Here is a 25505-nt window from a genome sequence, read left to right on the forward strand (position 1 = left end):
TCTCCCGGCCCCACTCCATCCTCAGGGGCCATTGCCCGGGGTGACCACTAGTGGGCGCGAGTGAGCAGAGGCGGTCCTGGGACTGTTGCCCAGGTTCGAATCCCGCCTCTGCCTCTCACAAGCTGCATGACCTCTGGCAAGTGCTGCAGCCTCTCTGAGACCCCCCAGCTCTGCCTCTCTCCGTCTCTGGCCCAGGGCTGGGCCCTCAGGCCTCTTCCCTCCTCCACCCAGAGCCTCTCCATTCTCGGGATTCTAACACCGTCTACACCCGACGACGACCACAGTCCTGTCTCCACCCCGGGTCTCCCCTGAGCTCCAGACACGAGGTCCAGCTGCCCCTCGACGTCTCCACGCCGGGGGCCTCAGGGGGTCTCACCCTCAACACAGCCACGCTGGGCCCGGCCGTCTCCCCCAGTCCCATACTGCCTTGTGACCCTAACCCCATCCTCGGTTCGAATTTCCTACTGGAACAGTCCAGTCCTCCCACCTCGTTCTTCAGACTATTTCTTGGCCCCCAGACCTTCAGTATAAAATTTAGGATCAGCTTGGAAGTTCCAAAACAAACAACAAATAAAACAAAAACCTGTTGGGACTTTCACTGGATGATGCTGAATCTGTAGATCAAATCGGGGACACCTGACAGCTGGCGCGCTGCCAGCCCAGCCGCTCCTCCCTGGTCCTTCCTGTCTCCCTGACGGCTCGGGCCACACCGGAGAATCAACCCACAACTCTTCCCGCCACCCCGTTTTCTTTCATCCTCGCATCCAACACTGGCAAGTCCTGTGGCCCTGCCTGCTAGGTTACCCGGAATTCTCACGCTTCCCGGTCCACCCCTGGTGGCCCTCATCATCTCCCGCCTGGACCAGCTCAGTCCCCTCACCCTGGTCACCCACCTCCCACCCTCGCACCCCACAGTCTGTCCTCCCCTCAGCAGCCACCAGAGGGCGCCTGTGAGCACCTGAACCAGCTCCTGCCCCTCCTCTGCCCACAGCCCTCCATGGCTCCCACCTTCCTAGGGAGGGGAAAGCCCAAGTCGTCCCCACAGCCCTAAAGGCCCTGCACGACCTGCCCTCCCCCTCCATCTCTCCCCCTCACTCACTCTGCTCCAGCCACACGGGCCTCTTCGCTGTTCCTCCAACACACCAGGCTCGATCCTGCCTCAGGACCTTTGCACAGGTTGTGCCTCTGCCTGGAATGGTCTTTACCCAGATACCTCACTTCCTCGCTTCAGGTCTCTTCTGAAATGCCACCTCCTCAGAGTGTGGGCCTCAGACCAGCAGCATCAGCACTGCTCGGGAGTAGTTAGAAACGCAGAATCCCGTGCCCCACCCTGCACCCCCAGAGCCTGCATTCTCAGCAAGATTTCACAGGAAAGTGTGTGCATGAAAAGTCTGAGGAGCTCAGCTTCATGCACGGATCCCCCCAACATAAAATAATCACCCGTGCAAGGGCCTGTTCGGAGCCGGACTGAGAACCTCATAAGGGCAGGACTCAGTGTGTCTTGACCAACAACGCATCCCCGCAGGGTCTGGCACAGTCAGTGCTCAATAATTGCTTGCTGTAGGTGAATGAACTAAGCATCAGCCTTCGTGTCCATGGTCTATAACAGTGTCTGTGTGTTCACATGTAGTCACAGACACAACCATAGCACGCAAATGTGCCCCAGCAGTGGGCAGGCAGTCCCCATGTGTGTGATACAACCGTGTGTCTGAGCGTGTGCACAACACCCCCAGGAAGTGGCTGCCTGGACCCCACACCCCCCAATGGTTTTTGACCCCCAAACAGTTTCCAAAGATCCCAGTTAACTGTGGGCACCAAGCTGGCCAATGCCGTGTCTACCATCTTCCTGCCCTGCCCTGCCCAGCCCAACATTGCTGGCCAGTTGGGGAAACTGAGGCCGGGAATGAGGATAGACAGATGACAATGCCAGCTGAAGAGCCCCAGGTTAGGAGCGTAGACTTCAGAACTGAATGGCCTAGGTTCAAACCCCAGCTCTGCCTCTTACCAGCTGTGTGACCGTGGACGGCCACTTTCCCTTTCTGTGTCTTGGTTTCCCCATCTGTAAACTACAGGGTATCGTAAGTCCAAGCCTAAAGCACAATGGTGAGGAAAAAAGGACATAATCTAGACCAGTGCTGTCTAGTAGAAATACAGGGGCCGGCAAGTTAGCTCAGTTGGTTAGAACGCGGTGGCGTGACACCAAGGTCAAGGGCTCGGATCCCCTTACCAGCCAGGAGCCAAAAAAAAAAAGAAAGAAAGAAAGACAGTAGTCCCACCTTATCTGTGGGAGATGCGTTCCAAGACCCCCAATGGATGTCTGAAACTGGGGAGACTAGCGATCTCCTATATACTACGTTTTCTTGTATACATATGTACCTATGTGCCTTCTCTGACTGCCCTGGCTCTGCCTCAGTTTCCCCGGGCTCCCCCAGCTGCGATCCCTCCCACAGCTCCACCCAACCTCACCCCCCTGGGAGCACCTGTGTCCAGCTCTGGCTCTCCATACCCCAAATTGGAAGCTATTCATTCACTCATTCAACAAGCAATTATTGAGCACCAGCTGTGTGCCAGACGGTGTTCCAGGTATGGAGACACAGCAGTGACCAAGACAGTCACAAATCCCAGACGGAGGTAACACATGTTACCACATAACAAAACTCTGTAACTTCCAACAATGATAAACACGATGAGACGAAAATGCAACTAAGATGGGAAAGTGGGGCACAGGAGGACCTCGCGGAGGAGGGGACGTTGGAGCTGAGGACTGAGGATTGACAAGGAAGCGACTGCGAAGGTGGGGGGAAGGGCGCTCCATGTGGAGGGAACTTCAAAGGCCGAGCTTGGAGGCTGGAGCAGCTAAAGAAAGAGCAGGAAAGTCACAGCGGGTGGGAAGCTGGCATGTCACAGAAAGGTCCTCCAGGGTGCTTGCCCTATTCCAGGAAAATACTGAGGCTCAATTTTCTTGTCCATAAAATAAAGCACTAGAATAGCCATTCACTTTAGGTTATGTGACTTTGCTGTGTGACCTTAGGCAAGCAGCTCACCCTCTCTGGGCCTCTCTGGGCCATGATAAGGGACTCAGTGACCCTAGCCAGGCTTGGAACCTCTGTTTCTCCATCTGCCACTGCAAGGACAGGGGCGGATGCCTGTCTCCAGTTCCACAGAAGGAGCTCCCTGTCGGCCTGGCTGCCCCAGGATTCTGGCTCCGGGGCCCAATGTCCCCGGGGGGATCGAGTAACCCTGCCCGGCAGCCGGGCCCCTATGCCGTCCAGGTCTGGTTACCGGCTCTGCTTACAGCTGCCTCCTCCAGCTGCCTCGGTCGCCCCCATCGCAGCCCAGGCGGGCTCCGGAGCTGTCTAGGAACTTGGCAGGAAAGCCAGAGGAAGTCCCTGGGGCCCTGGCCGTGGGGGGCTGAGGAGAGGCCTCTTTGCTCCCCAACGACTATTCAATGCCAGTTAACTCATCCATTCCCAGCCTGGAAGGCGGCCAGTAAGTCCCCCTCCATTCTTGACCCTCCTTCCTGAGTCCTCAGATCCCAGAGCTTCAGTTTCCCCATCAGTGAAATGATCACAGTCCCCATCGGGTTAACACAAGGGGTAAATGAGTGACACATAGTAGGTGCTTTATTAAATGTACTGACTGCTATGCAGCCTCGGGTTAGACCCTTCCCCTCTCTGGGCTTGTTTCCTCTTCTGCAAAACGGGGATGAGAATATTGGCTCCATGTGAGGAGGGGGGACTGTCACCTCTGTGTCCCAGTGCCCAGCATGGAGCCTGGCACACAGTAGGCGCTCAACAAATAACAGCTGAATGAATGTCCCAGAAAGAGCCCCCACTTATAAAATAGTTGCAAGGATATGTTCATTCCAGACTTCTTGAACACCTACTGTGTGCCAGTACAGCCAAGGATTCAGCCGTGACTGAAATCATGCATGTCGGGGGCTTGGCACAGAGCCCAGCATGCAGTAAGTACTCAATTAATGCTGAGCATCTCTTTGGAAGAGGTTGGAGCTCAGAATCCTGAGTCGTCTTCCACATCCACCGCCCAGCAGCCCAGGAGAGAAGGGATTTAAGAAAAGATTTAGGGACTGGCCGGTTAGCTCAGTTGGTTAGAGTGATGTTGTAACACAGTGGTCAAGGGTTTGGATCTCCATGCTGGCCGGCCACCAAAGGAAAGAAAAGATTTCGGAAGTCCCTATGTACTGCACACTAGGCGCTAGCCAAGCTCTTCCAACCCTCAGAGACCAGCACTATCATCCCCACTGCGGAGACGGAAGAACCGAAGTTCAGAGAGGTTAAGCCACTTGGCTGAAGTCACACAGCACATAAGGGTACAGCTGGGATTTGAAGCTATACCGCCTCTTGCTGACATTTGCTGAATGCTCACCACGTGCCATCTGTCCATGATGGTGACACAGCCTAAATAAACATTTTATGGATAACCAAGCAGAGATCCAGAGAGAGGGTGTCCCTGTACCCAGGACACTCAGGGAGCTGGGGGGAGACCAGGTGGCAGAGGCAGGACCTCAAGTAGGGACATGGACAGGTCCCTGGGGCTCCCGGCCCAGGAGGGGAGGGGGGGCTCCAGGGTAATTAATTTTAATCACTGTTTGGAAATTGGGCCACCAGGAGGCAAATTGGAAGCAACAACTTATAATTAGGAATGGGGGGGGGTTGTGGCGACCATTCAGAGGAAATTAAAGTGTCATTTATACCCAACGGGTAATTAGGGGGCCCAGGAGGGGACGGCTTGAGGGGGCTGGGAGATCTGAGGGGAGCCAGGCTGGGGTTCGGGCATCGGGCACCCACAGATTCCCAGACAGGGCCTGTGCTTGGGGCCCAGTTTTGGGGGACAGAAGGGCTCTGTTATAGGGGCTCCACTTTGAGAAGGACAAAAGAGAAATGGTCCCTGCCCTCAAGGTCTCTGTTCTAGGGGCAGAAGATGGGGAGCCCTGGCCCCCCACAACTTGGGATTGTCGGAGCCCTTCCCACCCATTGCTGAGCCCCTTACCCAGAATTCCTCCAGTCACTGCCTCAGAGAGGCAGTCTGGGAGGACACGGTTATCTCTAGGTGGAACAGGACCGGAATGAGAGACCTGGAGGGGAAGATCACTGAGTGATGGTGGGCAGAGGCAGGCAGGACATGCCAAGTGCTGCTGGGAACGGCAGACCTGGTGAATGAACCTGAAGATGACAGAGGTGGGAAATAGGTCCTGGGGGAGACCTTGGGGTCAGAGTGGACCACAGTCCTGGTGAGTCAGGGGTCAGGAATGGCAGAGACACTGGCAGAGCGATGTCAGCTCTGGGGGATGGGACGTGGGAACTGTCCAACAGTGGAGAAAAAAACAGCTAGGGGCAGGTGGCCCCAGTTTGCTGGGTGACCTCAGGAAATCTGCCACCTCAATCTGTGCCTCATTTCTCTCCAGAGTGTGGGGCTCAGACTTTCGAAGGGGAACAGGAAACACTTGTGGAGCATTTACTGTGTTCCAAACCCTGTGCTACAGGGGTTTACAGGGAGCACCTCATTTAGTCCAGTGGGGTAGGTGGGAGAGGCTCTTCTGACCATTTTATAGCGAGGAAACTGAGGCCCAGAGTGGGCAAGGGATGTGCCCAAGGTTGCACAGCCAGGAAATGGCCAAACTGGGGTTTGAACCCAGGCCATGTGGTCCAGACCCCACGATCTTAAGCATAGCACTACTCTGACCCCAGAGAAAGGGGCTGTTAGCCCTTCACATCCATCTATCAGCAAGTTCCCCAGCTCTGACTCCCCAAATCCGCCCTGGATCTGCCACTTCTTTTCAAAAACCCTCTACTGCCTCTGCCTGGCTGGCCCCCACCATCACTCACCTGGGCCAGCACAGTTGCGGTCCTGGTCCCCCAGCTCCCACCCTCGCCCCCCACAGTCCGTCCTCCCCACAGCAACCATCAGGGGGTGACTGTGAGCACCTCAGTCAACTCTTGACCCTCCTCTGCCCACAGCCCTCCATAGCTCCCACCTCCTGCTGGGTAAAAGCCCAAGTCCTCCTTGCAGCCACAAGTCCCTGCACGACCTGCCCTGTCCCCTCCCCTCCCTCCCCTCCCCCCTCTCTCCTCCTCACTCACTCTGTTCCAGCCACACGGGCCTCCTCGCTGTTCCTGCAACACGCCAGGCACAGTCCTGCCCCAGGACCTTTGCACAGGCTGTGCCCTCTGTCTGGAATACTGTTCCTCAAGATCGCTGCATGATAGGCTCCTTCTTGTTTTCCAGGTCTCAGCTTAAATGTCACCTCCTCGGAAACACCCTCCCTGACACCCTCAGATAAAACAGCCCCGCCCTTCTCAGCCCCATCATCCAGTATTATTGTCCTCAGAGCAGTTATTCTACTTGATTTACTAGCTAGTGGCCATGTCCCCACCTGGCTGTGATTTCGACAAGGGCAGGGCCCAGTCTCCCTTGGAAACTGCTGGGTCCCCAGCACCCAGCACATAGTAGGTGCTCATTAAACATCTGTCAACTCATCAAATGACAGCAAAGCCCCCAAAGCTCCAAGAGAGATGAGGGCCAGAGGCCCCAAGTTTCTGATTTTCAAAGGCATTCCTTTTTCTGGAGTTAGAAAAACAACAGGACTGTGCCTGGCATCTTGCCTGCATCCTCTTGCTGTTTGGGAGCTGGCCGGTACACGGCTCCGAACCCTTGACCTTGATGTTACAAGGCTTTGCTCTAACTAACTGAGCTAACTTGCCAGCCCCTGCATCCTCTTGTTTAAATGGTCAACCTTAAGAGAGATAGAACAGGATTCCTGTTTTACAGATGGGGAGACCGAGGCTCAGAGAGGGGGTGTGAGTCAGTGAAGTGATGGATTCAAACTCAGATGAGTCTGATCCAACTGCTGTGGCAGCTTCGAAGGGCAAACATTCCGAGAGGCTCTCTCCACTGCCCCAGAGGCTCTGGCTCTTTGGCCTCCAGGGAATGGAGGAGACAGGACCCTCGGAAAGGAGGAGTTTCTTCTACAACTATCAAAAAACCTGTGGCTTCCCCCCCACTCCCCTGGTGAACTCCTATACAACCATCGTGGCCCTAGCTGCGATGCCCCTTCTTGGTGCATCTTCCCTGATCCATGAGGCAGAGCCCAGCTTTCCCAGGCCCAGTCACTCCCTACACCTCAGCCCTGACCCCACGTAGCAGAGAGAGCCAGTGTCTGCCCCTATTTCCCCTCCACTAGCCTGGAAGCCCCTTGAAGGCCCAGTAGACACCAGAGCTAAGGCTCCCTCTCTGGGATCCCAGTGTCACCCGGCATGGGGCACGTCACAGGAGGGCCACTGGTAGCATTTGTTTACTGATTGATCTCCCTGATTGCCTTAAACTAGGGCCCCCCTGAGAACCCACAATGCTCTGTGCTGTTGCATTCGGGAAGTTCCCTCCTAGGTCTGCCCTTGGAAGGGAGGTTTAGCCAGACCAAACTGCCTCCTGGGAAATGTAGTCCTCACTAGACCGGGCCTATCTCCCAGCAGGCCCTGGGGACAGATGGTGGATGGGCATCCAGGGTGGCTAGTGGGGGCCCCCATGTCCCTGCCCAAGGGGCTGTAGGCGGGGTCCCCAGCCTTCCAAGTCACCTCCTTAATGCGTTCTAATGTCTGCCACTTTATCGGCACATCCCTGGAGGAGAGGTGAATGATTGTGATAATAAAAGGGAATGACTGGGGCTCAGGCCCAGGCTCCTCCGGCCACACACCTGACCCAGCTCTGGTAGCCAAGCCTGCACCATTCACAAGGGTGGAGGGGTCTAGGGTGGAGGATCTGTTCCCACCTAATTCAGCGAAAGGACATGGGGCTTGGGGCTTGGGCGTCCGTCCTGGGCTATTTGATTCTCAGTTTTCCTATGGCTGCTAAATGAGGACAGGGAGCAGAAGGAATGTAGCCACAGTGGCCAAGAGAAAGCCACAGCCAAACCAAATCACAGCTGTCTCTTGGAAGAACCAGAGCCTGAGAACCCGCAGCTCCTTAAACTGCTTAGCATTTCGGAATCACCCTGACGGCATTCCAAAAGCACACGGTACCTGGAAATGGACAAGAAATCTAGAGGGTCACCTGGGCCTGACCAATACTGGAATTATATTTCCAGGATTCTGGGAAGATGGGTGTCCAACCCCACTTGCCTGCCCCCCAGGACAGGCGGCTCACCACTCCTCCAAGCAGCTCACATGGTTTCCAGCAGCCCGTCTCCTGGTAGCTACCCTTCACAGCTGTTCAAGATCTGAATTGTTACTCATGTCCCTCCCATGCTCTACAACCTTCCATGGCTCCCTATTGCCCTTGGAATAAAGCTCACTCCTCAGCTGGGTATTTAAGGTCCCTGCCCACCTCTCAGGTCTCATTGTTCACTGTGTCCCAACCTTAAAATAGTTCAGCCACTCAGGGCTCCCCCAGCACACCTGGCCATGGTTATGCCTGCTTCCCTCTGCTTGGAATGCCTGTCCCCCTCTCCTCCTGGCAACCCTCCCTACTCCCCCCATCCTGACCCACTGGCCTGGGAGTCTCTCCCCCCAGAATCATCTTCTCTGGGCCCTCAGCTTCGTCCGGTAAAGGACTGGCCGCACAGGGCAGGGCCACACCCCAGGGTCAGCTTGGGACACACACCCTCCTTCCCAGGAGACGGGCAGCTACCAGTACATCCTTCAGTCCCCAGAGACCCAGCTCACCTGTCCTGCAAGCTGACGTCACGGTCACCTTTCCAAGGGCAGTTTGATTTATATCTTCCAGGCCCAGTCCCTGGTCACCCCAGCAACTCCTGCCTTGAGCCCTGCAGAGGTCAGACCTTCCTACAGCCCAAATCTCCAGCCTACTGGAGAGAGGCAAGGACCAAGGTCCGGAAGGGGAAAGGCCCCACCCAGGCGACTTGGTACCTCTGCTTGGAGACACCTTCTCACCCCCAAGCAGAGGAGGCATCAAGGACCCTAAAGATTCATGGGTGCTCAGCCCGGCAGAGGCGGAGACAAAGTGAGGCAGTTCCAGACCCAAGAAGGTCTTGTGGGTCCTCTGCCCGTCTCATTTTCCTCCACTCAAGTCCTAAAACCAAAGAGCATCTCCTGGGGAGGCTGCAGCCCAGAGAGGGCTAGGGACCTGCCTGAGGCCACAAAGCCAGGCTCCTCCTCTCCAGGTCTAATTCCTGCACAGCCCAGAGTCCAGGGGCAGGGGGAAGAAAGAGGGGGAGGGGAGGGTTCCAGGACAACCCTTGTCTAGGGGCAGGATGCGGAAGGGCTCTTGGGTGTCAGCTGATAGGGGGAGGGTGCTCTCCCCCTCGACCCCGCCTGGCAGCCCCTCCTTGGAGCAGAGAGGTCTGGCTTCCCTCCTTGGTCATTCCGCAGCCTCCCTGGGCCTCAGTTTCCCACCTGCTCTTGGGAATGGGCTGGTTCAGGGTGCACACGCTACAATTTAATGAGGCTTGTGCCACGCTGCTATCTATCCAATATCCAAAGGGTCTCCTATGGGTAGGTGGCAGTGACCCCCAGCCAACTTCCTGGAGAGCTTAGGATTCCCTACCAGTGGGTCCTGACCCTACCCTCGACCCCCAGCGATCTCGCCGCAGCGATTGTACAGATACATCCTGGAATTCATCACCTGAGAGAAACTGCACCTACTAGGATGTGGGAAACAGGCTGGGGGAGTCCGTTGTAGGGGGGCAGATGCCCCAGGGGTACTGAATTTTTATTTTGAAGAGGGAATCTGGACCCCTTGGGAAGCTGAGGGAGCCCAGAAAAAATACGAAGAAATGCAATTTTGCAAGTGGGGTTGGGGTCCCGTTCGGCACCAGCCATTAGTCACACCCCCTTCCTCCTTAAACAAAGCTTGAGGGCCCGACCCCTAACCCAAAGCCCCAGTTCCCCTCCAGTCTAGGGGTCAAAGATGACGACCTCAGGTGAGGATGCGAAAGACCTCAGCCAGAGAGGGCCAAATCGGGGGTGAGGGTCTGGGAGTCCCGCCCCAACCCCAGGACCCTTGCATACACTCCCAGCCCTAGCATTTACCCGCGGGGCAGGGGTGCGGGTTGGCTACAACAGCGCCCCCTCTGGGAGGTGCCCCAAACTCAGAGGGTTCCCAGAGGCGGAGAGCAGGACAGGGGGGGCACGTGACCCCCGCCCCGGGGGACCAATCAGCGCCCGCGGGAGGGGGGCCACACTCAGCGCCCCCACCCCGCCCGGCGCGCTTGGAGAGAGACGTTTTCTTTGTCTCTTTGTCAGCTCTTGGGGGGCCCCGAACCCCCAGGCCGCCACTGCAGCGGGGGGGATCCGGACCGGCCGGCCTGCTCTCCCCTCCACCGCGACCCTCTCCCCCTCACCGGGCCCCGGACTCGTTCTGTTCTGGGCCGGGCAGGAGGCTGGAGCGGACTGGGGTGCCCGAGGTGCGGCGGCTGGACCGCGGAGTGGGGCGGAGGGGCCTCCCGGTGCCGGGACCACCACACCAGTCCCGGGTCGCCCTCGACTTTAGCTCTCAGGGCCCCGCCCCCCAACACCACCCCCTACCCCCGGCCCACGGGCCCCCTGCCTGCCCCATCCCCCCCACCTGGGCCCCCATCCAGCTCCCCAGCGGCGCAGCCGCGAGCCCCCGTTCTTGTGGCTCCTACGGCTCCCCCCCGGACAAAATCTCCACCCGCTGCGGTGCCGACAGAACCCCCATTATAGCTTCACATAGTCAACAATCAGGCCCCCTCCCCCCGGCTGCGGTGCCGTTAGACACCCCCATCATGGAGCCTCATCGGCGCCCCAGGCCGAAATCCAGCCCCTTCCGAGCGATGCCACCGGACCCCCGTGATACCGCTCCCTACAGAGACCCCCCTAGAATCCAGTCCCTCTCCCCAGTTGCGTTGCTGGTGGAGCCCCCCGTTACAGCGCTCCCCGAACCCCCTCCCCGGCCCCAAATCCGTCCCCCTCCCAGTGGCCAGGCCCTCGGGCACCCCCGTGGTCGCGCCTGCCCCGGCCCCCCCAGCCGACCATTCAGCCCCCCCGCGGCGTGCCGACAGACACCCCCATTCCTGCGCCCCCCGCCCCCTCTCCCAGACGCCCCGGGGCGCTTACCTCGGAGCCGCGGCCGCCGCGAGTGCGCGGGCGGGAGGCGCGAGGGCGGGAGGGCGCGGGTGGGGGGTCCGTGCGCGCACCTGTCCCGGCCGGGCCGCTCAGCCGGGCATCCCGGGTGGGGAGGGGGGCTGGGGGCGCGCGATCTCCCCGCCCCCGGGCCCGCGGCGCGGCGCTGGGGGAGGGGGCTCAGCCCCAGCCCCGGGCGCGCTGGCGTCGGCTCCGGGGGGGGCGCTGCGCGGCGGCCGGACCGGGGGCGCGCCGCGGCCGCATGTCCTCCGCCCGCCGCGGCCGCCGCTGCGACTCGCGGCTCCGCCACCTCCGCCCCCCCCTCCCCCAGTCGCTGCCCCCCCCACCCCCCACCGAAGCCGGGCTGGAGCCGCGGAAAACCCGGCCCGGAGTTTGGGCGTCGCGGAGCGGAGGGCGGAGCAGGGTGGGTGGTGCTTGGGGGTGGGGGTGGGGGGGCGACCCAACGGGGTCACCCTGCTGTTGTCCAGGTGGTGGGCTTCACTGGGCCGCCCCAACTTCCGATGGAACTCCGTGGTCCGGATGGCCCCTCCGATAGGAGGTCATTCCTTCCTTCCACAAGCGTTATGTTTGACGACGCTCACTCGGCATGCGAGGAAACTGAGGCACAGGGAGGTGTCTTGTCCAAGGTCACCGGGTTAGAGAGTGAGAGAATGAGCATTTGAACTTGAGCAGACTGGCTGCAGAAATGTCCAGGTACAGTGCTCCGTCAGGCTGTCCCTCTGTCCCCAGTGCCCAGGGGTGCTGCATGTCCCCCTCTGCCCGTGGGAAGCTCCCTTGTCCCCTGCCTTTGAGACCCCAAGTCAGAACATTGAGGTTCCAGAGACCTCCCTGTAACTTCCGTGATCCACTGGGCAACTCAGGACAGTAGGGGACTCTCTGTGCCTCAATGTCCCTCTCTGTCCAAAGCATCTCTCCAGGTGGATGTGACCGAGGATGTCTCCCCCACTGGTCGGGGTGGCATACTGTTCCCCTCCACATCTCCAGTATACAGTAGGCACTCTGTAAACATTTTACGTTTGTATTTAATGACTTTTCTGGCACATGTACTGTGTGCTGGGGCCACTATGTCCTGTCCCTGCTCCCAACAGTCCAGGAGGCTCAGACAGACTGTGTGCTGGGCACGTGGTTTTCAGGACTTGAACCCTGCTCCCCAGGACACTAGGGGCCTTGGGCAAGCTGCAGGATCCCTGTCTTCTGTAGAGACAGCCCGGATCTTCCAGGGTGGGGACTTGTGCCTGGGGCCACCCTGACGACCACAAACCTCCAGGAGTAGCCAGGCCTTCCTGCCAGTGGTTTTGCCCTTACCACTTCCGGCCACCCCAGCGTCCCAGGCAAATCAGCCAAGACACCTGCCTGGGTCTGGCCCCCACCCCCTGTGTCCTGCCCACACAGGGAGACTGAGGCTTGCCCCACCATGGAGGGGCTGAGTCCCAGCACATCAGCTTGGCACCCAGGGTGGGCACCTCCCACCGCCACAACATGACCTGTGCTGTGCCCACCCCAGCATGCCCTCCCTCACCTGAGGCCTTGGCCCAACAGGTACTTCTGAAACCCATTCATTCAACATTAACTTATTGGGCACCTACTGTGTGCCAGGTACTGAATGAACAGTCTGCAAGATGACCCTGCCTCCTGCCTCCAGGCTAGCCAGTTAGATAGAAAAACCAGGGGCCATAGGACTTAAGGTATAGTCACTGGCTGAGATAGATGAGGTCACCATGGCTGGCTGGGGGCGCAGGAGGCCCCTGAGGAGGTGACCCTGGGGACGTAGAAGGACCACAGACAGATCTGGAGGGACGCTGGGGTGGGGGTCGGGGTGTGCGGGAAGAGCATTCTAGGCAGAGGGATGGGCTTGGACAAAGGCCTTGAGGGAGGCCCCACCCCCGCCGGCCGGTTCAGCTGCCACCCAGGCTTCAGCGGACATGAATGGGTCTTTCATGCCCTGGACCAGGGCAAGGTCAGGCCGGGCTACTCCCTCCCCCAGCCCGGGGCTCCCGACTGTCTGAGCCCTGACCTGGAGGAGGGTGGCAGAAGTTCAAGCCTCGCCCCCCGGGTGAGCCAGGGAGGCCCAGGCAGCGGCAGGGCCTCGCCCGAGGTCACCGGAGCCAGCAGCGCCCTCCTAGCTGTGGCACTCTGGCTGGGCCTCAGTTTCCCGGCCCTGGGGTTGGGCAGCGCTGCGCTCCCGTCCTGCTCCGGCCGGGCCGATTCCAGTGCGGGTTTTGCGGGCGCCCGCGGCCACCGACACCTTCGTCCCAGCGCGGCCCGGGCTGCGGCCCCGGGTCCGAGGGGGAGACCCCGAGGGGGATCAGGAGGCCTCGGAGCCCCGGGGATGGGGTGAGGCGGGGCTCTGCCCTTACAGCCTGGCGCCTCCCATCGGCGCCCCCTGCCTCGCCGCCCCGCTGTGTGACTCCCGCCGGTCCCTGTCCCTCTCTGGGCCCGGCTGGGGCCAAGCCGGTGGGCAGCCGCTCGGAAGGGGTCGCCTGGGTCCCGCCCCCTCCCCCGGCAGCCCCTGGCCTCGGTTTCCCCGGCCAGGTGCGTGCCCTCTTCAAGCCCACGTTTGGGGGTCGTCGCTCCCCGGTCGCGCCCCTGGTCCCAGCTCTGGCCAGGGAATCCCCTAGGGGCTCCGGAAAAGGCAGCTCCGATTGGCTGAGGCCGCATGTGACGTCAGGGCCTCCCTGACGCCCCCTCCCCCGGAGGCACGTGGGGGCGGTCGCGGCGAGGGCGGGGCCTGGGGTCCGAGAGGATTTGGGGTGTCGCTCCAGCCCGAGCAGGCAGCTGGGCCACGCAGTCGCGATTCTCCTCGGACAGATTTTTCCCTCGTCCCCAATCCCCCTCCCGCCCCCCCCCAGAACGGCAGCTGCTCAGGCGGCAGATGCGACAGCTAAATCCGCCCAGCTGGTCCCTCCGCGGAGCTAACCGCCTAGAGCCTCTGGGTGGGGGGGATGGTGCTGGTGAGGCTCTGACCCTTCCTCACCCCGTGCTCTTTGACCTCTGCCTCTTGGCTGGGGGTCGAGGGGGGGAAGGTTCCTCTTGGGGACTCTTCCCTAAGCTCAAAATTTCTCCTGGAGCTTCTGAGATGTGGGGGCTCGGGTGCCCAGAGAGGGTGTAGCGCTTTCCAGAGTCCACACAGCATCCCTGGGCCTGCTGCCCAGAAAATGTCCTATGTTGTGCATATATTAATCATGATAATGATGAGCTACTATATAGTAGTCGCCTACTGAATGTAGCCCCACGATTCGAGAACATAGCTGCTGTTACTGTCCAATTTTTGAGTGTGGAAATTGGGGCCCAGAGAGACGTGGATTGCCCGGTCACAGAGCCAGGAAATGGTGGGCCAGGATTTGAACCCCAGATCTTAAACATATTGTGATGTTGTCCTTTAAAGATTTTCCAGGGGTTCAGGGATCCCCTAATTGGAGGACTCTTAAGGCAAGTGACCTGGGACCTGGGAAGAGTGAATGGGGTCTTGTGGACCTGCCTGCCCCCACCTGGTTTCCCCAGAACCTGGCATGGACCCTCCTCTCTTGCATCTTAAACCCCATTGCAGGTGCCTCTGAGGATCCAGGGGGCTTCCTGGAGGAGGAGGTGACTCCATTCTGGAGTGTTGGGGATACAGCTGTAAAGGGGCAGACAGTGTCTGTGTGTGTGTGTAGTTTTCCTACCAAGCCTGTCCTGCACCTCGGAGTTTCGGCTCCAATGTCACCTCCGCCGTGAGGCCCACCCGGACCTTCCAGCTACAACAACACTGTTTCTCTCTGTCCCCTTACCAGCTTTATCTGTCTTTCAGGCAGACATTGTCTCCCCCACAGCACCTTTTTCTTCTCCATTGAATTCCCCAGTGCCTGGAACAGGTGCTTGGCACACAGTAGGTACTCAATAAATATGGGTTATCCAGAAATCTCAGGAACATGGGCACGAATGGGGGGCCAGAGGGCAGACACAGGGAAGAACCAGATGGCAGTTCTGTCTTTTTTTTTTTTTTTTGGCAGCTGGACAGTACAGGGATCGAACCCCGGACCTTGGTGACCTTGGTGTTATCAGCACTATGCTCTAACCAACTGAGCTAACCAGCCAGCCTGGTTCCACCTTGGTGTGTGTCTAGGAGCCTAGGCTCCTCTCGGCCATGACCCTGTCCTTCACCCCTTCACCCAGAAGTCCCCCCAGGCCCCGCCTGCTCCCCCTGGCCCCTCTATCCCTCTGCTCCAGCCACAGGGGCCTCTGTCCTCGATGTTCCTCCGGCACACCAGGCACAGTCCAGCCACAGGGCTTTTGCACATGCTGTGTCCTCTGCTGGTACATTCTTCCCCCAGATCTCCAAATGGCTCCCCCATCACCTCTTCCAGGTCTCAATTCAAATGTTCCCTCAACCTCCCTTCATTTAAATAATCACCCCTCCCAATCTCCCTTTACCCTGTTTTGATGGCTTTGCTGAACTTTTTACCAACTGGATTTCTTTTACGCATTTACTTATTTCTCTTCTGATCCATCCCCCAGACAGTCAACTCTGCCAGGGCAGGGCCTGGGTCAGTCTTGGTCTCTGCAGCATCCCTGGGGTCTAAAACAGGGCCTGGCACACAATAGGCACACAATAAAGGTGTTGAATGAATGAACAAATGAATGAATGAGTGGGGGGGCTGAGAATTGGCCAGGGCCCGCCCTCATTGTATCATGGGGGAAACTGAGGCTCAGTTAGATGGGAACGAGCCCAGGGTCACTCACTTTTCTCATCAGCAAAACATGGCATGATGGGGGCCACCTCTGCAGGAATGAAGAGGGGTATCCAGTGAATTAAAAACCTTAGGTGCACTTATTAAGCACCTACTGTGTGCACCACACAGCTCCAGGCACTTTGCACATTTTGAGCCAGGGCAGGGATTCGAATCCAGGACACCTAGCCAACAGTTTGCCGGAGTCCCTTTCTACCACCCAGCCCTGGTAGAGAGAAGAGAATGAGTATGAGGCCTAGATGCACAGTAGGCCTTCAGCCAGGCAGCCAGTGGGCAGCAGCGGGGGGCTGCCTAGCCTGAGACCCCCCTCTCTAGCCCCTCAGACCCCAGGGCTGTGGCTCAGGCTGTGTCTGGCTGGAACTAAAATCACCCGCTTACACCCAGGACACATTAAATTAGAGAATAAGTAGCAGGATCTGCCACTTGATTTGCGAGTGGAAATTAAAGCAATTAGAGAACTTCCTCCTGCTCAGAACCAGTGAGATCCCCCAGAAAGGCCCGGGTGTGTCCTGGGTTATCCCAGAATCTCCCTCCCCCAAGGCATCATCTACATATGCAAATAAGGCAAGTGCCATCCTGGTCCCCATCCCTGGGAAGTTGAGAGGGATCCAGGGACCTTCAAGCTCCCTGGGCTCTGTCCTTGGTTACAGATAGGAAACTGAGGCACAAAGAGGGCAGGAGGTGGGGGCCATTGTCACATTTTCTCTGTTCAAACCTTCCCTGCCCTGGGCTCTCCGTCTCAGCCTAGTGAACACAACCTGTGCAGTCCTGCCTCAGGGCCCTTGCACGGGCTGTTCCCTGGGCCTGGGAAGCTGTTCCCTGCCAATCCTCATGATCTTGGCCAATGTCCCCTTCTCTGAGAGGCCTTCCCTGACCATCTCAAGTTGGGGAGGGAGAGCAGCTCTTTTCTTCCCCCTTGTTTTCTTTCCTCTAAAATCATCTTGTTCATTCATTTTTTAACCAATAATGGAGTGGTGAGCTCCCCGTCATTAGAAGCAGGCAAGCAAGCCGTGGAAAGGCTGTGCTCTCGGCAGCTCACAGAATGGAACCCAAATCCCAGCTTGGCCACCCGCCAGCTGTGGGCAAGTTGTTTAACGTGAGAGCGTTTCTAAAGGTGCCGGAGCTCAGTGCACAGTAGGTGCTTAATAAAGGTGGGTTTCCTTTGCGTCTGAGAGGTTCTGAAGTTCCATGTTTCTTCCTCTTGGTGCTTTTCCCCAACCTTCATCCTCCCTTGGAAGTGGTGAGAAGGAGCTTTCAATGCTCCTGGGATTGTTCAGGGCATTGTCAACAGAGAAATAAAACCAGAAAGCTAGAGCAGACACATGTACGACAGTGTTGACAGCAGCGTGACTCACATTAGCCAAAAGATGGAACGACCCACACGTCCATCAGCAGATAAATAAAATGTGGTCCATGCATTCGATGGAATATTATTCAGACACAAAAAGGAAGGAAATCCTGACACACGCTACAACATGGATGAACCTTGAGGATCTTGTGCTCAGTGACATAAGCCAGTCACACAAGAACAAACACTGTGTGATCGCACTCACAGGAGGTCCCTAGAGTCGTCGGATCCACAGAGACAGAAAGTAGAAAGGGGGTGCCAGGGGCTGGGGAGGGGGATGGGGAGTGAGTGTTTCATGGGGACAGAGCTTCAGTTTGGAAAGATGAGAAAGTTCTGGAGATGGACAGTGGTGATGGCTGCACAGCCATGTGCATGTGCTTAATGTCATGGAACTGTGCACTTAGGGATGGTGAAAACGGCAAATTTTATGTTATGTATATTTTGCCACAATTTTAAAAAAGGAAGAAAATCAGAACCGTTATGGATAAAGAACGACAGAAGAAACAGCCAGCAATGGTGGAGGACGTGCATGTGTGAATGACCTCAGCTAGTGGCGGTTCCGTCATTGCCACCAGGGCCAGCCACGCAGGTGACACTGACGTCAGGGTGTGGAGGGGCTGGTGGCTCACACCCACACCCTTCACACCCTGCTGGAACAAACCCAGCCTCGGCTCTGACACCTTCAACATCTTCGGGAAGCAGAACCAAGCCTGTGGGTCTTGTCACTTACTGGCCTGTTCATTTGACTAACTTTATTGAGCACCTACTGTATGCCGGGCTCTACTGGGCAGTGCTGAGGACATAACGGTGACTGAGACAGAGCCAGACCTGTCCTGGCAGAACTCAGAGCTCAAAGCTGGAGAGGATGAACTTATTTAACAAGTATTTATTGAGCACCTACTGGGTGCCTGGCTTCTTCTAGTCATTGGAGACATAGCAGTGAACACAATAGATAAGTCTCCTGGGCTGGCCGGTTAGCTCAGTTGGTCAGAGTGCAGTGTTATAACACCAAGGGCAAGGGTTCAGATCCCCATACCGGCCAGCCACCCAAAAGCCACCCAAAAAAATAAAAAGTCTCTGTCCAGGTGCAGCTGACATTCTAGTGGGAGGAAACACACAAGACACAACATAAATGAGAGAAATCTATTCTGGGTCCCATGATGCTAGAGAGCAAAATTAAGCAAGGAAGGATGGAGTGTTCTGGAGTGGGGGAAGAGTTTAAACAGGTTGTCAAGGGAGGCCTCACTGAGAAGGTGACATCTGAGTTGAGACCTGAAGGAGGGGAGGAAGAAAATCCTGCAAATATGTAGGGAAAGAGAGCTCCAGGCAGAGGGCACAGCACGTGCAAAGGTCCTGGGGCAGGACCAAGCCTGGCATGTGGGAGGTACAGCGAGGAGACCCGTGTGTCTGTAGCAGAGTCAGTGAGGGGGAGAGAGGGGGCAAGGGAGGAGGGGAAGTTGGGGAGGGGACAGGGTCTTTGGAATTTATTCAGCTCCTCAAAGGCCCCAAACTTTTCCCTGCCTCAGGGCCTTTGCACAGACCGTTTCCTTTTCTTGGCTGTCTGCCTCCCTCTCCTCCCAGGTTTACCGCATTAACCTCTCTTCCTTCATTCTCAGTATAAACATCTCAGCTTGAATCCTACCCACACCGGACTGGGAGCCCCAGGGTGTGGACCAGGGCTGTCTTGGTCACAGTTGTGTCCCGGCTCTGCCCAACACAGAGCTGGCACACGTTAGGCACTCAGTAAAGACAATGAGGTATTAGGTAAGGTTCAGGCGACTGTGGAGGAAGCCTCCCTGACACCAGGGTCCCATGAAGTCACGGTTCTCATCCCAGCCCTGCCCTGGAATTGTGGGGGAGCTGGTGGATCCCCTGGTCTGGACTCATTTTCCCCTTCCAGAAGATTCCAAGAGACTATGACCAGGATGGAGATGGCAAGGTCACGCCTCTGCTCCAAGTGTGTGATGGGGGCTTCAGGGGACCCCTGACCTGCCCTCCCCCCTCCCTGTTTCTCTCCTGGCCTCTCTCTGTCTCTCAGACTGTTTCTCTTTTCGTCTCTCCACCCTCTCCCTCATCTCTCAATCTTACTGTCTTGTTGTCTCTGTCTCAGTCTTCCCCTGGGTCTCCAGATTTCTGTCCCCCCACCCCCACCTCCACCTCCAGGGTCTACAGACTTGCCCACCTGTAGGCAAATGCTCGAGGCCAGCAGGAGAAGGGGGTACGAGAGGTTCCAGGCACTCCGAGACTGCTACCCCACCCTCACCTTAAGTGTGAGTGGGTCCCCAAGGGACCTGAGCTGAGACAGCCACCCCCTCCCCAGCTTCCGGATCCCCTAGGCCAGTGGGGAATTCCTGGGGAGAAATAAACACACGTGTTATTTACATAAAATCCACATCAATTAGCATATCGATTACAAGAGTCTACAAAACTAGGCAAGGCATTTGCAAGGGAAATAGTATCTTTAGTGACAAAAGAGGGCAGCAGTCTCCCCCCTGGGAGCAACTTGTCACAGACTCCCCCACTTTACAGATGGGGAAACTGAGGCCCATGGAGATAAGGTATAGGTGGAGAGAAGGAGATGAATAAGGTGGGTAGCATCTCTGCCCTTTGGGGGCACCCACCGACAGACAATAAGAAAAAAGTCAGTGACTAAAATGATTTCAGATCATTATAAGGGCCAGGAAGGAAAGAGAGTGAGGGAAAGCAGCTCTCTGGGGGCATCAGTGAGGGCCTCTCCAAGGAGGTGACACCTTGAGCTGAAACCTGACGGAGGAGTAGGAGCCGATTTGGGGAAGTAATAAGGAAAGGACAGAACGTGCAAAGGCCCTGGCGCAGGACTGTGCAGGGAGGTGCCGTGGACACGGGGAAGAGTTTGGGTTTATTTCAAGGGCACTCGGGAGCCATGGGAGAGTTTATAGTGGATAAATGAGATAATCTGATGCAACTTTTCAAAAGGTACCTCTGGCTGCCTTGGGGAGAGTGATGCATCCAGGGCAGAAGTGGCCCGAGGGGACTAGCGAGGAAGTGACTGTAGTAGTCTAAGGAAGCAACATGGGGGCCCAGACCAGGGCAGGGATGTGGAGATGGAGAGAAATGGGTGGGTTTCAGAGGCATTTTGGATGCAAAGACACGGGACTCTGGGGGTAAGAAAGAGGGAAGAATCTAGGAGCACCCCAGACTCCTTCCCCTCCAGGCCCTCCCCGACCTGGCTCTTCACCCCCCAACATTCCCATCCTCCTTTAGGATCATATCACCTCCTCCTCCAGGAAGCCCTCCGGACTGTCCTGGCTAAGTGTGACCTGTCTGCCCTGCCCCTGATGGCTTCCCAGAGCCCAGCATAGATAGAGCAGATGCCCTACATGTTCCCTGCGAGAAGAAAGATTTCAAAGGTTTGACAAACTGGTCATCCTCACCTCGAGCTCAGAATTTCATCTGCACCTCACAGGGACAGGCCCAGCGATGTCCCTCATCTTTCACATGCCTAGTGGGAGAGGGGAGGTCAGAGGAGGCTGAGCTCATTGCAGAAACTGAGGCACTATGAGCTGCTCCCCTTCACTGCCTTGCAGTAGGGGGTCCCTGGGGTTGGGGGCTTCATCCCAGCTCTTGGGGTGGAAGCCCAGCCAGGAAGAATCTGGAGTGGGAGCAAAGGAAGACGGGAGGGGCCAGAAAAGTGTCTATTTTTCCTCCTCCAGTTGTATTTATAGATTCTCTTTGATGTCCCAGCGCTCGGCTGACCTGGTTCTTGACTGCAGCAGGAGGAAGACAGGTTCTCAGAGCTGCTTCTGGAAGCTGGGCGGGAGGTGAGAGGGAGCCTGGATGAAGAGGACCAGGTGTGTAATGACTAGACCCCTGGGCTTGGGACGGGGGAGTCAGGGAGCTGGCCTCAGTTTCCCCATTGGCAAAACAGGGATGTCAATGGACAGTTCTCAAAAAGTTGAAAACTTGACTCACCCAAATGTCAAATAAACATGTCAGTGATTTATTAACTCATTATTCAGGGAGCCAATAAAATGGTCAAGCTGGTTTTAAGAGTATTTGCTGAATTGGGTGTCTATGGAGGTTTTTGTTTTTTTTTTTAAAGAATACAATTAGGCTGGATAGAAACTAGTTAATGATCTATATTGCAAGAAAGCCATAATTGGGCTTCTCTTTTCTACCAAACAGAAATCTACCAGTTGACTGGAACTGCCCAGGGCCAGGCTTCTGATCAGATTGCAAGGAGAGAAGTCAAGCAGAAAGGGGTCCTCCCAGAATGAGTCCAGCGGAGCTTTCTGTGATTACAGCTATGATCAAAATCTGTGCTAATATAGTAGCCATCAGCCATGTGGCCACTGGGCACTTAAACTGTGGCTAGTGAAAGTAAGGAACTGAATGTTTAATTTTATTTCATTTTAATTGATTTCAATTTAAATCTACATAGTCATATGCAGCTGGTGGCTGTCATACTGAACAGGGCAGGGCCTGGCACATTAGCTCACTTGGTTAGAGCATGGTGTTGATAACACCAAGGGCTTACTGGCCAGTTGCAAAAAAAAAAAAAGAACCGAGGAATTTATATTAACAGTTCCCCCAACCTCATTTGGTTTTGGGGAGAATTAAATGAATTCATCCACATAAAGCATTGAGGCTTAGCGCTAGGTACATGGTGAGCACACAATATGTGTTATCATGGTTACTGATGATTTAATTATTTTGCCCCATGAGTCATATAACCTCTCACTGTGTGCCTTAATTTTTGCATCTGTAAAATGGGCTCAACCATATTTGGGAAGTCAGAGAGCTGTTATGAGAATAGAGTTAATTCTTAGAAAGGTTCTTAGGACAACCCCTGGCCCATGAGAAGACTAAAGATGTGTTGGCTGTTGTTATTATTGACGGTGGAGGTGACCAGAGAGGTTGACTCATTTTCCCAAGGCCACACAGCCAGACAATGCCAGAGCTAGGAGCTGAAGCAAGGTCTTTCCAGCTAAGGGTGGGAGCAGTGCCAGGGCTCTCTATGGGGTCAAGAGGGATGGCGTCGGGCCTCTGAGGACCTGGCGCCCTGGCTCCAGGGTTAAGCCGGAGTGGCAGCTGAACTTCCGAGGACCTGTCCCTCTGAAATCCTTGGGAAGCAAGGCATCAGGTGTTCCGGAACAGGCGCCTGCTCTTGACAGGCCAGCGCACACATGGAGGGACAGCTGGCAGGGGACCGGTGGGCCAGGAGGAGGGGCCCAGGAGAAGAGGGGGCCTTGGCCAGAAAAAGAGGTCATGAGCTGTCCCAGCCCACCCACCCCCAGACAGGAGTCATAGCCTTCTCTTTCCTGATCATCCTCTAGAGTCTGAATTCCTTCACAGACATTTGGCAGATATTTATCGAGGACCTATTGTATGCAGATGACGTGCTGAGCCCTTTAGTTGTGGAAACTAAGGCTCAGAAAGGGGAGTCACTTGTCCAGGTCACACAGCTAGCCAGGGCTCTTAATCCTGCCTCAGGGCCTTTGCACGTGCTGTTTCCTCTGCCTGGAACACGCTTCCCAGGCCCTTAACTATTCCTTTAGTCCTCAGCTTAGATGACACCCCATGCAAAAAGACTTCCTGGTCCCCCCAGCTCCCTGACCCCCACAGCTGTCTGTGTGCCCCCCCACCATGGCCCTGTGACCCCCATCACCCCACTGACCACCTCCCCCACTAGACTGTGGGCCTCATCAGGGCAGGGCTAGCTCTGTCGTGGTCACTGCTATATCCCTGGCCCCCAGCACAGGCTTGTAGACGGTAGGTGCTCGTTAAATGTTTGTTGAATAATATGAATGAGGAGACGAAGAAATACAGTCAGAATTTTTACCCATTTCACATTTTAAAGTTGGGAAACCCAGGCTTGCAGATGGGAAGCCAGGTGCCAGGTGGACGCTGGGACTTGAAGCGGGTACTGAGAGAGAAGGGTCTTCCTGGCAGGGTTCCTGTTGTGAGGAGCCCAGCCTAAGACTGGTGGTGAGGTAGGGGGTCTCTGCAGATATTCTGTGGGAAACCCACCAGCAGAAGGGCCTGGAACTGCACGGGGCACCCCAGAACGCTCTTGGCCATTCATGTCACAAAATATGAGGCTCCTGCTGCCGTTGGAAGGACCAGGGAGGCCCGTCACTGGGCGCGGGGTGTCTATTAAGACTGTCCCTGGACCCCTTCTGAAAGGCTGAAGTGGGGGGGGCTCAGCAAGGGGAGGGGCTGAGAGAGAGGGGAGGAGGCTTAGGGGGCGGGGCTTGGGCAGGTTGAGGCCTTGGGGGTGGGGTCGCCTTCCTCTGTCCTCTCCTGGGGCCCCTGGACACCAGGGTCAGGAGTGTATCAAGTCACCAGGTTTCCTGTGCTTCCAGAAACCTGACCGTGCCCTCAGAGCTCAGGGTCACCCCAAGCAGTGCCCTCCCTCCTCTTGGGTCCTCCAGGTTCCCTCAGAAGCACCCCCCTATCGCCCCTTGTCAGCTGTGTCCGTATTTATAGTGGAGCAGGCCTGTGTCACTTCACTTCCGAAAGGGATTGTGTCCCTCTCTCCTGCCTGCAGAACCCCCACACCTGTTCCAGCAGGAGCCCGCTGCGGGCGAGGGGGAGGCCTCCCCTTCTGGAGCTGCTGTGGGGGAGGGGCTAAGCCCCCTCCCTTCCCTGGAGGCCTCCTGCCCCCTCTCCTTTCCGTCTGATCCCCCTTCTCTAAGTACCCCCCTCTTGGAACCCCCTTTCCCTGCACACCAAACCCTGAGCCGCCTCGTTCCCAGGCCCCCCAAGGCCCCGAGCCCCGCCTGTCCCCCTCCTCCTCCCGCCTGCTCATTGTCCTGGATCTGCGTCCCAGCGGCTGGGCGGGCAGGGGTCTGCATGCAGGGCCGGGAGCTGCCTGCTACCCACCCGTCTCTGGGCAACGCTGGCAAATATGGAGCACTGGACACAGAGACAGCGCTGTTCCCTGGGAGGGGACAGAGGGCACAAGGTGACCAGAGATGCTGGGGGTGACAGCTGTGGAAGAGGGGGGTCTCAGGCAGGGGGTGCCTGAGGCAGATCTAACTGCACCAGGTGGGAGAGAGGTTAGTGGATGGCAGACATGGGAAACACCCTCCCCCACCCCCCTACCACTCTGTCTCCATTGTGTCCCCCAACTCATTCAACATCCTTCCTTCCTCTTCAGACCCCACTGCTCTACCAGATCCCACTGCGGGTGTTTCACATGTCTGCTGGGACACGTCCCTCATCACAGCCTTGCCCCCTGGATTCAGCAAACCCACTTTACAGATGAGGAAACTGAGGCCCAGAGAGCATCTGGTGACTGAAGTGGTCGAGAGTCCAAATTCTGGGGGAGCTTCCTCCCAGCATGACCCAGCAGCTTCTCTGAGCCTCAGTTTCCTCCTCTGTACAATGGGCAGATAGCAGTACCTGCCTTGTGGGTGTTTCTGTGGTTCTGCGGCTCCCGGGTGGGGAATAAGACACTTAGCATGGGGCTGGCCCATGAGCTCAGTTGTTTAGAGCTGCTGCTGTTAACACCAAGGTCTGGGGTTCGATCCATGGGCCGGACCCCTCAACTCAGAGGATTCAAACTGGCCAGACCGTATCGACCCTTCATAAACATTAGCTGGTTCTATTATCTCTTTGCTCTGAATCTGTGCTCCTTAGGAGGCTCAGAGAGGCTGTGTGTGTAGGGGGTACAGGTTATGGTCTCAGAGCCTCCAAGACCCCCAGGCTTGGACTCAGGGATTGAGGGTGTCAGAGAGTTCCCCAAGTTAAGTCTGTCTAGGAACCGGTCCCCCTGCTTGCTGAGTGATATAGCAGGCCCCCCACCACCCCCTCTGTCTCCTCCCCCAGACTGTGTAGACCACCCAGAGCTCCCTGACAGTGGGGGATTCTCTAACTGTGCCTGTCAGGAAAATCCCCAGAGACTGCAGATCAAAGCCCCCACTGCCCCACCTTGAACCGTGAGCTCTGCAGGGTACAGAGGGGCTGCAGGCTCTGCCCATGTACAGGTGCACCTGGTGGGTCCCCAGCTGAGGATGTTGGGCTGGCTGTCCCCTAGCCCTCCTCCAGAGGTGGCAGCCTCCCCATGGGGAGAAGGGGTCCAGCTGCCTCCATCACCTACCCGGCAGTCACCAAAGTGAATGCCTTTGCCAGGTGCATCCTTCCCAGAGCTGGCTGGGCCAGTGAGCTGGGCACCCACCTGCCAGGCATTCCACAGCCGTGCGCTGCCTCCTGGGTTACCATAAACCAGCAACAGCCCCAACCAGCACTTATCAAACTGGACGCTCAACATGGATAATCACATTTCATCCCCCCAACTCCCCCCAGGAGGTAGGTACTATTATGATCCCCATTTTACAGATGGGGAAACTGAGGCTCAGAGAAGTTCTG

The 25505-nt window shown here is 56.9% G+C and overlaps 2 protein-coding genes across 2 annotated transcripts in view; one reads left to right on the forward strand and one right to left on the reverse strand.

The window, feature by feature from the left end:
* Positions 1-11277, reverse strand: part of SEMA6B (semaphorin 6B) — a 27415-nt gene extending 16138 nt beyond the window's left edge. Inside the window, exon 1 of the mRNA XM_063109603.1 lies at positions 11052-11277. The gene's annotated coding sequence lies outside the window, so the exon portion shown is untranslated. The remainder of the gene's footprint in view (positions 1-11051) is intronic.
* Positions 9883-25072, forward strand: LOC134387514 (basic proline-rich protein-like). The gene is made up of 8 exons (XM_063109969.1): positions 9883-9895; positions 10134-11481; positions 11546-11616; positions 11985-12068; positions 13251-13610; positions 13928-14029; positions 23683-24099; positions 24966-25072. The coding sequence occupies exons 1-8, from the start codon at positions 9883-9885 to the stop codon at positions 25070-25072; spliced, it is 2502 nt and encodes an 833-aa protein (XP_062966039.1).
* Positions 25073-25505: the final 433 nt, after the last annotated feature.

This window comes from Cynocephalus volans, chromosome 10 (genome assembly GCF_027409185.1).
Source record: "Cynocephalus volans isolate mCynVol1 chromosome 10, mCynVol1.pri, whole genome shotgun sequence".
Taxonomy (NCBI): domain Eukaryota; kingdom Metazoa; phylum Chordata; class Mammalia; order Dermoptera; family Cynocephalidae; genus Cynocephalus; species Cynocephalus volans.